Here is a 12,333-nt window from a genome sequence, read left to right as displayed (position 1 = left end):
GAATTCTGTGCAGCAAATGATTGTCACTAAGATCTAAAGGCACGTCCATTTTTTTTTGTTTTTTTGGTTCCTCATCTCCCTTACCAACAACAATGGAAAGGAGAAAACGTTGTTCTTTCTTTCCTATGACTGAAAGAAAAAAAAATTCTGTAACCATGTGAGAAGACCAAAAATAATTATTTATTAATTATAAAAAGAATGCATCTTAAATAGAAACAAGAGTCTACAGCCAAGCAATTCATTTAATGTTAACATAGTTTTCACATAGTAATGCACAAAGTACATGAATCCTTGATCAGATACAATAGTGTGAATGTTATACAGTTACTTGATTAATTCAGCTAGCAAAGCTGATATTTTCAGTTATAAATTCTATATGGTATAAAGTATAAAAATATTCCTCTGAATGCATAGATAGCTATTAGCAACTGTGCAACATCATCAATATACCAATGAAATCAGTCAATTCAATGGCTGATCATTTTACTAGCAAAATCCTACCAATTTATACATAAGAGTATTGTGCCTTTATTCACGGACTGGCTAAGGCCTATGACATGTCTAAGCCAGTTAAATGCCACAGGTCATTAATAGTGTAATGAGAAATTGTTCTAATATATATGCTTCCATTCTATAGTAGTTAATTTAACACCAATAAATTAGTTTAAAAAATAGGATAGCCATTGGATCCTGCTGTAAAAAGAGACTATAACAATTTTACTGCCATTTTTCTTGTTAGAGACTCTCAGCTAAAGGAAAGAGTTTGAATTCAATTAATTTACAGAGTTAGGATGTTATGGTTAGGTCCACAAAAGGACTTAAGAAGCTAACATTTCTATATGCACAGCACAGAGGAACTTAGGCACTGAACTGGGGCTGAAGGTTCCCCTGGATGGTAGGACACCTAGGTTCTTGTGCAGATCCAGCGCTTAGTGCCAATAGTTTCCAAAAAAGTGAAGGAGAAAAACAGTGGGAAGTCTGACAAGTCAAATACGTCTTCTCTCTTATCTAGTGTTCAGCCAATTCATAGCACGTACCAGTATTTTTCTTCTCATTAAGAAGAGGTTGCTAATAAAAAAAAATCCTGTAAGCTAGACAAAATTCCAGCAAGCCTGTCTTTACTGTTTTTTCTATTTAATTATTTCAGGATTTTATAGCAGAGTAGCCTAACACTGAATTCACGTTAACAGGACAGGGAATGGTTACCATGAGAGAAAGGGAAACAAAACAGGTAAATACAAATCATTCAAAAAGGAAAATCCTCTGAATCCCTGGATTTGAATGTCATCCCAGTTTTTAAGATGCCACGTATTTTACTGGTTTCCATTTGCACGGGAAATGTATAGCTTTGAATATTTATCAGGAAAGTCTGACTTGAGGAGAAAATGAAACTGCAATATTTGTGCTCGTTACTCGCATGGAAATCAGACACAGAATTTACCCCTCCCCCCGGAGTGAAAAATAATTGCCATTGTAAAGCACTATTGGAGAAACTTCTTGCCAACAAAGCAACAAATAATGTTGGATACCAAAAAGTCATCTTTTCACTACTGTGTATTGACAAGCAATTGAGATTAAAAAAGGTCCTAGCTGTTTTGGTCAGTTAGCGTATTGTAACAACTATTCTTTTTTGTTTTGTGTTTTTTCCAACCTGAGAAATCACAGCTGATTAATCACTTAATTATACTTAAATCGAACAAAACAAGTTTTGTGCTTCTTTCCCAGATTTAAATCCTTCCATTTTAACACCCTTTAAAAAGGGACTGATTGGGTTTTTGGGTTTTTTTTCCCCCAAGACACAGAAGTAGCTCACATTAGTGGCAATAGGAAGTCTGCACACACTAAGTAAGTACCTCAGTACAAACAGTAGATGTATTTTACCTTCTATCCTTTAGCATAAATGCTTCTGCTATTTATAGCAAGCAATTATTAGATCAGTCTAATTTAAGCTTTTCCCTGAGAGCTTCTAACTCTAGTGTTTCACATAAGGGATTATTCTCTAATAAGGAACGGATTGCTCCATAAACAGACTAATTCTGCCATTGCTTTCTTTTCAGAAGCAAACTTTTATGTCAGAAGTTACTCCCTTGCACGTCAGTTTTAGATTAACTGTGCATAAGATGTTAACTTTATCTCAAAAGGTAACAAAATAGATTTTGTTCAGGTTTTAGCCCTTACCAGGTACAGATACTATGGTTAAACACAGAATCCATTGCTTTAAAATAAAAGATACAAATGTATTTGTGTTATGCCTCTTTAAACAGTTAATAAGTCAGCTCTGATGCTTTCTTGTTATAACAAGGCCTTTCGGTCAGAGTTGATGCAGCATTTCTGCATAGAAAGTTTTTGTCTCCTATTGTCAGGACCAGCTCCAGTTCTTGGAAATCCTGAAGCCTTGCAACATCTTTGTCCTTTAAATAAATAACACAATAAGTTAGCAAAAGTTATAGTAATAGTACAGGAGTTAAGTGTTGCGTATTTAAGCAATAAAATAAATGAATGATGTCAGCATGACAGAGGTACCTACCCATCAGTGTGAATCTTACTTATTGAACTATAAAGCAGACATTGCTATTGCATGTCGCATTACTTTGGCATTTTCTTCAGCCAGTCACTTTATCCCCTGCTGCAAAGTCCTACTAGCTCATTTTTTATTCAGGATTTTTTTTTTGGCCATCTCCTAAAAAGAACCAGAAGCTTTGTCCGCATGAGGAGGTTTGCCAGCTATGTTGGGGGGAGCTTTTTATACCCTTTCTCAACACAGTGGAACTGTGGAGCATAGATGACTAAGCCTGCAAGTTTCTTGATTTCTGTCTCCTGCTTTATCTATCTATTTATTTTTGTAACATGTAAAACCGCATAAGCATAATCGTGCTAGCCGTTGCAACTTTACAGGGAAGGCATTAAGATGGGGCATAAAAAAAAAAAAGCAAAAGCTTGTTCCTTAACATTATGAAACATGCTGTGAAACATTACAGCAACTGACACTGCGTTTGTAACCAAAGGACTCCAACCCTCTTCGACATCTCTCATCCACTGCCACATCTCTGTTCAAAGCCGCAAAATCTAACTGTGCAACAGCTATGCCTGATTAGCTGAAGGCAGCAATGGGCGACCATCAGATGTCCTCTGAAAGTCCATCTTCCTTTTTTCAGTGGCCCATCTGTTCCACAAACACTGACTTGTGGGAAAACTCAATTATCAATGATTATGTAAAATTGGATTTCTATATACGTGTTAAGCTTTTATGATGCACGACAGTAGTACCACAACTCATATTCAAAGATGAAGGGGATATTGCAGGGCCCTTGAGTGATGCATGAAAGTACTTTCTATGTTAAACATTGTAGCAAATAATATTTTGCTTATAGTTGAAAGTTCTTACCTTTCTTAATACTGTATTTGGTAATTTTCTGATCTTCTCTACATGTTCTGGATTAACACCCAGTTCACAGCAACTCACTCTGAGCAGTTCCTTATAGGTCAGCTCTTGTCTATCCAGTTCAATTTCAATGAAATCGTTTTCTCGAAGGGTAAGATTCTGAATTCTCACCTTCAGCACGAGTTCTAGTAGAACAGAAACAAACATTTACATACATATGAACACAAGCTCATCTAAGTATCTAAGTATGACTCGTTTAAGTCTTGAAAATATCACTGTAAGTTCATTTGACTCACTACTTTTGACTTTTAATGTTGTCAGAACAGCTAGTGGCACAATTCTGCAACCAAAATCATAATCGGCACACGAACGCCGCAACAAGTAGCAAAGCAAGCTTCCTTGTAACCCACCACTCCAACAATTTTAGTTCTTCACACTTCTATAGACAGTATAGTCTCTTCGATCACTCATTCCTTGACATAGGCAACCTAGAAGTGAACAATATCTGACAACTCAGTCCTCTGTTAGTGGCGAATCGAACATTAATATTTCCATAGATCTTCTCTCAGCTCCTGACCACCATATCAGGACATCTGCACAGTTTTGACTCAAACAGCAATATTTGAGCATTTGGCTGAAATTATGGAACCAATTATACTAAGCTTATTATACAGTTATTTTATACCTAGATACAACAGGATATAATATTATACTTCCTGTCTGTATAAAAATCCTTCATGTTCCTCTTGAGACTGAACTATAACAGAGAGTCTCCTTCAGGTTCACTGGGTGCAGATCTGCCTTGGGTCTTGCGTGCTCTATCATTTATGGCAGCGGTTCCCAACCTTTTTAAACCGTGGACTGGCAAACTGTAGACCAGTAAACTGTGGACCAGCATACTGTAGTCTGGAAGTGACCAGCATGCTGCGGCCTGGGGTTGGGAACCTTTATGGGGTTAGGTTTTATAATACTCTACAGAACCCAGAGTTATCTAAGAAATGTTTCCATGTCCATGTGTACTAAATAACCCAGTAGAAACAGATTTATTTGTCAGATTTTTTTTTTTACAGTCCCAACTCAGAAGTATCACACCTAATGTATGAAAGCATGAACACTGACTAGTCTATTTTCATTGCCAAAGATGAGAGAAGTTGCCAGGACAAGACCAGGCCAAAGAAATAAGAGAGGTAAAACTAGATTTGTGAACTGTCCAAGAATCATATCATGTTACCTTGCATATTAAACGGGAAAGATCCAGTTAAAAAAAGTGGCTGAAATGGCGGCATAGGCCCTGAAGAATAGCCATTTTGTTGCTGGGATGCAGACTGTTTAGGTGCAGCTGAAGAAGGGGAAGTTCTGCTCGGAGGCACAGATGTCTGGCAAAGTGGACCATTCTGGACTAGAGGCTTTGGACATTCTGGCATGGAAAAGACTCCCATTGATGTTGGCTTTTCTTCCTTATCAGCCACTACCGAGACAGTATTTTCATGCTGTAGCGATGTAGATGGGCAAGCTTCATTTTGATGCAGTGCAGAACAGTTGGCATCTTGCGATTCCAAGGACGAGGAGAAACTTCCATTCAGGGAGCAAGTAGAGGGGTCTGGAATATTGTTACTCATGGTGTTATACACATAAGGGAAAGGTGGATTGGCCAGGTAATTAGGGACAATGGGCAACTCTGAACCTTTCTTCAAATCTGGAAGTTCATCATCCTCCACTAGAAAGGAAAGAAAGCAGCCACTGAACCACTGTAACCAACCATTACAGGTTGGAGAGAACAGAGATTCAGTAAATCAATGCATTTCAGAGGCAGATTATTAAAAAAAAATCCCCAAAACATTATATCTGAGACATAAAACAACAAGCTAGAAACTACTCTATATAGCTGTGCTAAGATGCTCCAAACCAGGAAGTCTGAGAACTAAGTTGAAGTGGCTAGGATATTGCAAAGATACCATTTTTCCCTCCCCATACACTGAGATTGATAAACAGTCAGACATCCTGCAACCAGCATTTTGTGCCATATTCTCTGTTAGTGTAAATCTAATACCTAGATAATGAGCATAAAGCAGAGGATCAATAGAGAACTGTAGATTGTGAGGTTTCCTGCAGGTTCTAAAGAACACGCGAGGAAAACAGCACACAGCAAGGAAATAGGAACAAAAGCAGAAACCAGAGAGAAAGAAGTGCAAAAATTACTCTGCACAGGCTTCAGGCTAATTTTCGTTTATAGAAACATCTCTATTACACTCCAGTAATTATGAACACAATACTGTAATGGCCCCTTTGGGGCTGCTACTCTATCAGTGTCTTTTTCTGGGATACTTCTGTAGCCTGCTGTTCTTTTGGTGAGATCAATACAGTTGATGCTTTAACTCCAAAATGTTTCCAGTCACTTATGTTAAAGGCTTTATATATTAGAGATACTTTCTTCTCTTCATCCTCACTAGAAACCACATATAAAGCTTTACCTGTCTGTAGTAAGAAAATGACATGACTATTTAACTTTTGCAAATGATAGCTTTTTTCAGCGTGCAGAAAAACGTTTAGAAGGACAGTTGAACCCATTTGCTAAAAGTGATGCTTTTTTTTCTTGGGTAAAAATATTGGGGCCCAGGAATAACTACTACCGTAGGATTATAAAACCACAATACAGAATCAGCACACCTACGCCAGCACAATGGGGCAAGCACATCATTATCCTAAATAATATCACCTGAAGAACAGGTCAAAGGAAGTGATACTTTCCCTCAATGCGGCACTGGTTAGACCACAGCTGGAGTACTGCGCCCAGTTTTAGGCACCGCACTTCAAGAGGGATGTGGATAACCTCAAGAGGGTCCAGAGGAGGGCCACTCATATGTTAGGGGCCTGCAGGATAGGTCCTATGAGGAGAGGTTGAAGGACCTGGATCTCTTCAGCCTCCATAAGAGAAGGCTGAGAGGGGATCTGGTAGCTGCCTACAAATTTGTTGGGGGGGTGGGGGTGCAAGAAACAGGGGATGCTCTGTTTACCAGGGAGCCCCTTGGAGTAACTAGAAACAATGGCCACAAACTGACGGAGAGCAGATTTAGGTTAGACACAAGGAAGAACTTTTTTACGGTAAGGGGGACCAGAGTCTGGAACGGGCTCCCAAGGAAAGAGGTGCTCTCCCCTACCTTGGAGGTCTTTAAGAAGAGACCAGACATGCACCTGGCTGGGGTCATCTGATCCCAGCTCTTTTTCCTGCCCAAGGTGGGGGGGTCAGACTTGATCTACTGAGGTCCCTTCCAACCCTGAAAATCTATGAAATCTATGAAGAAATAAATAAAGATATCACCCTAAGAAATCCTTGCCTCTGGTGTGATCCTTGGACCATCATGGCTACAACCTCACTCTAACACACTCTAAGTCATTATTATAATCTTTATACTATATAAGTAATCTGCTTACCTCCCATCATCTTCTTAATCTCTCGTTTTGAAGTTAACTGGAATGGCCTTTCTCCTTTCCTGGTAAGACTCTCCTTATCAGCCCCAGAGTCTAGTAAATACGACACCACTTGAGCGTGATTTCGTTTGCAAGCCCAGTGCAAACAAGTCCTGCAGAAGAGAAATGTAAACACTCTACAAAATAACCAGGCTACCACGAGAATTTTACTCACTCCTGTTGCATGGGAAGAGGCCAAGAACTGGCTTCTCTCAAAAGGGGGGGAAAAAATCAAGTTTTCAATAGCTGAGTTACAGTCCTTGAAAATCAGACTATTGTCGATAGTCTACAGTGACACCTGCTGATAGAGTTTTTCCCTACAGAAAGGTTTGTCACAAAAGTTTTTATTTTGCAACAACAAATGTTTTTGATTTCAAGTTCAAAGTTATTGTAAATGTTCACATCTTTTGCATACTATTCTCACATGATAATCCCAAAACATAAATAGCCCTTTTCCTGTACTTTAAAAATTTTGTTTTTTAAATTAATGGAAATAAATTGTACTGTGGTAACTAAGAGAAACAACCGCTTCCCTTTTGTCTTCAAACATCAGTGGAAAGGAGCAAAGATTTGTGCAGAATTATAAACTTGGATTTAAATTGGACTGCATATCAAAACAGATTTTAATAAGAATTGTTTTATTTTTCTAGAATAACATCTTACCAGGACAGCAGAAGTATTTTACAACACAAAGCAAAATAAGTCAGGCTTTTATTTGTCATATTGGTTTTCACCCAAACTATTAAGTTAAGTTTCAGTCAGTTGAACCAGAGATTTGATTTTTAAATGGATCGTTTATCTTTTAATTTCAATACTTTTTACCATCACAGCTTTCATACAGTCTGTATCCAAAACGGCTTTGCATGCTGTTTGTAAATAATGTGGTTACAGAGTAAGATCCTGTTGTTCTTTGAACTCCTTAAATGCTTCTCCAGCAGTTTCAGTTTAGAATTAAATAAAATAAGACTGGGGAAAAAACGTCCATACTTGTAAAAAAAAAAAAAAAAAAGGACTCAGTAATTTAAATCAAGGTTTCTTGCACATTGATTTAAATCATTATTAAAACTGGTGATTTAAATAGCTGATTTTAATTGACCCACCCTTCTAAACAGTGCTACCCCAGCCTTCCAAAACAAGGTTTCTTAGCACAGGTTATGGAAAACTTCAATCACGTCATCAAAAAAAAATCCCTTAAGCTAAATCAGCAATTGGGATGCTGCATATCAAGTGCCATAACTCAGCTCCCTTTTATCTACACAGCATTACGTGCTGTTGGATGTACACCTTACCGTATCTGTATAATCAAGTAACTAAGATGTGCACAGTACAGTGCAAGGATCGTACTATCACAAAGCATGGTATTTCTGTTCTATCTAGGACTGTGCACTAGAGGTAAAAGCCACTGTTTTTAGATGTCCCAAAACAATATCATAATAACACAACAAAGGGAACTCCTTCATTATTTATAACAGAAGTCCCATGCTATCCAAGTCAAGCTAGGTGAAAGTTTGCCTGGATTTTGTTTTGTGGTGGTATTTTATTTCTTTGGATATTGCACAGATCTCGTCCTCAATCTGAGTTCAAAATAACAGCATGGTGCTTTGAACCCAGGAGTAAAATTCAGCCAAATCACAAATCCTTGCAAGATTTGGGCCTATCTGGTAACATGCTGGGGGTTCAGATATTATGCTCTTCTAGAAAAGCCTAAGTTCACCCAGCTTCCACCTTACGTCATGAACTTGTGCAGTGCTCAGGCAGCGCCCCATTGACTTGAAAAGGACTGTGCACAGGGGGATTTATATAGTTCTCAATGCAGGAGTACTTCCTTAGTTTGCTACAAAGATATGTAAACCTCAGCAACTTGGCCTGATTTACAGTTTCATTCCAAGCATTTCACATGGATCTAATGAGGCCTGATACAAAGCCTTATTCATCATACCCATAGCAAAGCTCATTCCAGAGATGGGAGTTCTGCGAACAAACTCAAAGTATGAGAAAAACATATTTACAAACACCGCACGTAAGCAGCTGCAATTTTTATGTCAGGTTTGGCTTTCCTGCCTTAATGCCAGTTTTTGATGCAATGACTGCTTCTGAAAATGGCATCTTTGTGGGGTTTTTTTCTTATTCCTTCTATTTTTACCCTAGCTGCAAGCACAGCACAGTAATTCAAAGAAAGATATAGAGGGAATCCAATTAAAGCAAAATAGTATGTAAAATGCCTTTTATAAAGTTAGAGGTGTACTTGGTAGCTGTGTTGGTCTGAGATAAGAAGACATACAAAAAACTAGAACTCTTGGTTCCAAAATGATGATACCTTTTATTAGACCAACTGGGAAATCACAAGAAAATTGTCCTTTATAAATTGTCCTTTTATAAAGTTATGCATTAAATAGTTTATGCAAATTAAAATGTAAGTTCCCACACAGGTGAATGTCTGCATAATGCAAGAAAGTTTCAAGATTTAGGACTGTCAGAATGATATTTGAACAAGATGTCAGAATAAAAAGAAATCAATGAGATTTGAAGCATCTTGGTGAAAAGCACTGTAACTTCCTTCCTTTTAGTGGAAGGAGATTTTACAAGGTACTTTAAGAGTTAATTGAAAATAAAGCTCCCGGTGAATAAATGAGGCTTAACAAGTTTGAGGTGTACCTGCTGACAGCATTTTACTGCGCTGTGCTGGGCTACCAGCATTCCCATCAGTATATGTAATGGAAGATGTCAACACATTGTACTGCTAGAAAACCAGAGACCATAGGTCAACATTTCTCTAACAAAAAAGAATATAAGTTTACAACGAGCACCATTACACATCCTTTTTTTGGAATAATTTGAAGGCATCTAAACTGAGGAAGCATCTGTCCTTGGGTTTAAATGGAACATCTGAAATCCAAGCATGGTAAGTTTCACAATCTGCCAGCTTCCTGTTAATCTGTTTCATTGCAAAGCCGCGTACAAACTCCGTTATATAACATTCACCGGCTGAAAGCAGAAAAACCTGAATATTGTCTTTGTTCTAGCAGAGCCTGTCAGGTCTGTGAAGCACTAAGGGCGCGCAGCGAGAGACCTACCAGCCGTTTATCTCATTCTGAGAGTTGACATCCACGCCAAGGGACACCAGCCTTTGGACCTCCTCAAAGTCCCCCACTGCAGCTGCTTCTCTCAGTCTCTCCTGCTGCTCTTTTTGTTCCAAAAGGGCACTCATCTTCCCACGGTCTCCTTCTCTCAACGTGGGGGATCTGTTGCACTGAGCTGTTTACGGAGGGCAATTTGGCATTTTCTAAAGCTGACGCCCTGAAGCAGTAAGTCCCAGATTGGCAAGATTAAATGAAACCTGCCAAACCAAAAGTAGCCCTCAGTCTTTCAATTTTAATCAGCTCCAGCTTACTTTTTCTGCATGTTATGTTTAAAATCAAAGACAGCCAGGCATTTGTAACGGCGATTGCATAAGTATGTCTAGGCTGTTGCTGGTTTCCTAAACTCTTCTCAGGGGGACTGTATTATCTGTGACAACTCTGACCTAGATATTTAGTTCCTACTAGCAGTCCTGCCTGTGAATCACGGCTGCTGCTGTCTTATGAGCTATATAATGCCTCAGCTATGTATTTAGGCTGCTACTTGATTATTTTTCTGGTACTAGCATGCATTGTAGTTTAATCTACAGAAAAATGTTTAATGTGCAATACCCTTCATCCCAACAGTCTTTATTCTGATATCCTCTCCCCCGACCCCCTGCAAACACATACCCTTTCACAAATTATTCTGCCCTGGCAGCTCTCGGCACCTATATGGCAGCACAGTGAAGTCAATGAATCGTTATGCAAGAACAGAGGTCCACTTCATACAACAAGGGGCATGTCAACACATGCATTTAAGTGTGACTAAATTTAATGTGCATTAAGCAAATGCGCAGTAAGTGATTTTTGGCAGGTGTCTATACGTGCAGGGACTTGGCGTAAAACTTATGTGCCGCTAGTAGCTGGGCAGACCCAGCACTAAAGTTAGTGCCAGATCACATCTTCATGTGCATTAAAACGCTTTAACAAACCATGCTTAAATTTTATACCTGCATTTGCAGGTATCAAATTTAGGCACAGTTAGCTTAATTTCGCCATTTTTAGTGCACATTAAGGGCACGCACGTGTAGATTAACGCGCCTCATGTAGATGCGCCCAAGGAGTGAGGCTGTGTTTTCCTAGAGTCAAATGTGAGTCCAATTTCCCCTTATTTTATTTATTTATTTTTTTTGGACTACAGCATTAATTTCTGTGTGTTCCAAGTCAAATAATAAGACATATGGGAGAAGAAAACTATTCTGTTACACAATACAAGTAAAAATAAACCCTACCCACGGGTACACCTAAATTACACCGTGCAACTTCATGTTTCTAGTGGTGTGGGAGTTTCTGAATGGCTCAGAAATTTGCAGTAGAAAATCTGAGTCAGTGTTATGGCCCTTTTACACCTTTGGAGCAACATGGGGACAAAATTTGGCTCATAGCATTTGTTTTAAAATAGTAAATATTTAAAGGGCAAATCCTTACACTTGTTTATAGCCTCATTAAAGACAATGGGACCCCAACAGTAAGGATTACTTAAGTGAATAACTAATAACATATTTGATAGCAATTTGTGGTGCTGTAGAAGATAGTACCTATGACTTGGGTGACTGTATGTCCCAATTTGGCCAGAACAGTCCTGGATTTCACAGGTCCTGGCTGGTTGTTGCAAATTGGAACAGAAGTCCTGGACAGTCCCAGAATTGCAGGGGCATAGGGCACAGTTCAGCAGGAAGGTCAAGCGGCATGGTATGCCAGGGGTGCAGGCACCACTGCTGCTGTGCGGAGGCAAGCCCGGCAGATTGGAGCAGTGCCCAGCCCAGTCCACCCCTGGGTTGGGCACTGATGCCTGCCTGCCTGCCTGGTGCACCTTGCTGCTCCTCCTCCCCACCGGACTGTGTCCCGCACGGGCTGGTTTAATCAGGGGTGCCTGGAGTGGGGAGCTGCACTCGACGTGACCTCCTGAGGTCCCTTACAGCCTTTCCTACCATGTCACCATTCTCTTTGCAAGGTCAGGGCGGCTCTGACTTGACTGCAAACTTGATTCTTCCTGAGGAAGAACGTCTTGTGTTGGAAACCTCGTCCAAGCGTGCCCCCCTGCACAGCTGGCCCCATGGATGTCACCCCTAAGAAACCATCACCTCTCACTTCGTTGCACCTAACACCGTGCTTTTAACAGTGGTGACCTTACGGTTGTTGGGACCATGCGCAAGAGTCATTTGAGGCCCCTTAGAGGCTAAGTTTTGATGACCCATAAGCAAATTTTGCAGACTTCTGTTGCAAAATTTGGGGGATCCCCTAAAGTGTGGGGATGGCAAACTGGGCGACCCCTAAGGCTGTCTCTGCTTTTAAAGAAGGCCAGGGCCTCAGATCCATCACCACCCACTTGCTCTGAAGCCAGTGGCCATCGCCGTGTGTACG

The 12,333-nt window shown here is 39.7% G+C and overlaps 1 protein-coding gene across 1 annotated transcript; it reads right to left on the bottom strand.

The window, feature by feature from the left end:
* Positions 1 to 158: 158 nt before the first annotated feature.
* On the bottom strand, positions 159 to 10,668 carry ANKRD40 (ankyrin repeat domain 40). Its single transcript, XM_019517523.1, has 5 exons — positions 9,925 to 10,668; positions 6,815 to 6,963; positions 4,614 to 5,099; positions 3,386 to 3,567; positions 159 to 2,411 (listed from the first exon to the last, which is right to left on the bottom strand). The coding sequence occupies exons 1-5, from the start codon at positions 10,056 to 10,058 to the stop codon at positions 2,265 to 2,267; spliced, it is 1,098 nt and encodes a 365-aa protein (XP_019373068.1). The 5' UTR covers positions 10,059 to 10,668; the 3' UTR covers positions 159 to 2,264.
* Positions 10,669 to 12,333: the final 1,665 nt, after the last annotated feature.

This window comes from Gavialis gangeticus, unplaced genomic scaffold, assembly GCF_001723915.1.
Source record: "Gavialis gangeticus isolate Ggan-Ray unplaced genomic scaffold, GavGan_comp1, whole genome shotgun sequence".
NCBI lineage: Eukaryota > Metazoa > Chordata > Crocodylia > Gavialidae > Gavialis > Gavialis gangeticus.
This window is presented reverse-complemented; position numbering and strand designations above follow the sequence as displayed.

Coding starts and splice junctions, on each gene's coding strand:
- ANKRD40 (XM_019517523.1), bottom strand. CDS start 10,058: ATGAGTGCCCTTTTGGAACAAAAAGAGCAGCAGGAGAGACTGAGAGAA. Junction 6,964..9,924: donor CAGAATGAGATAAACGGCTG/GTAGGTCTCTCG, acceptor TCTCTTCTGCAG/GACTTGTTTGCACTGGGCTT. Junction 3,568..4,613: donor TTTCCCGTTTAATATGCAAG/GTAACATGATAT, acceptor CTGTTCTACTAG/AACTCGTGCTGAAGGTGAGA.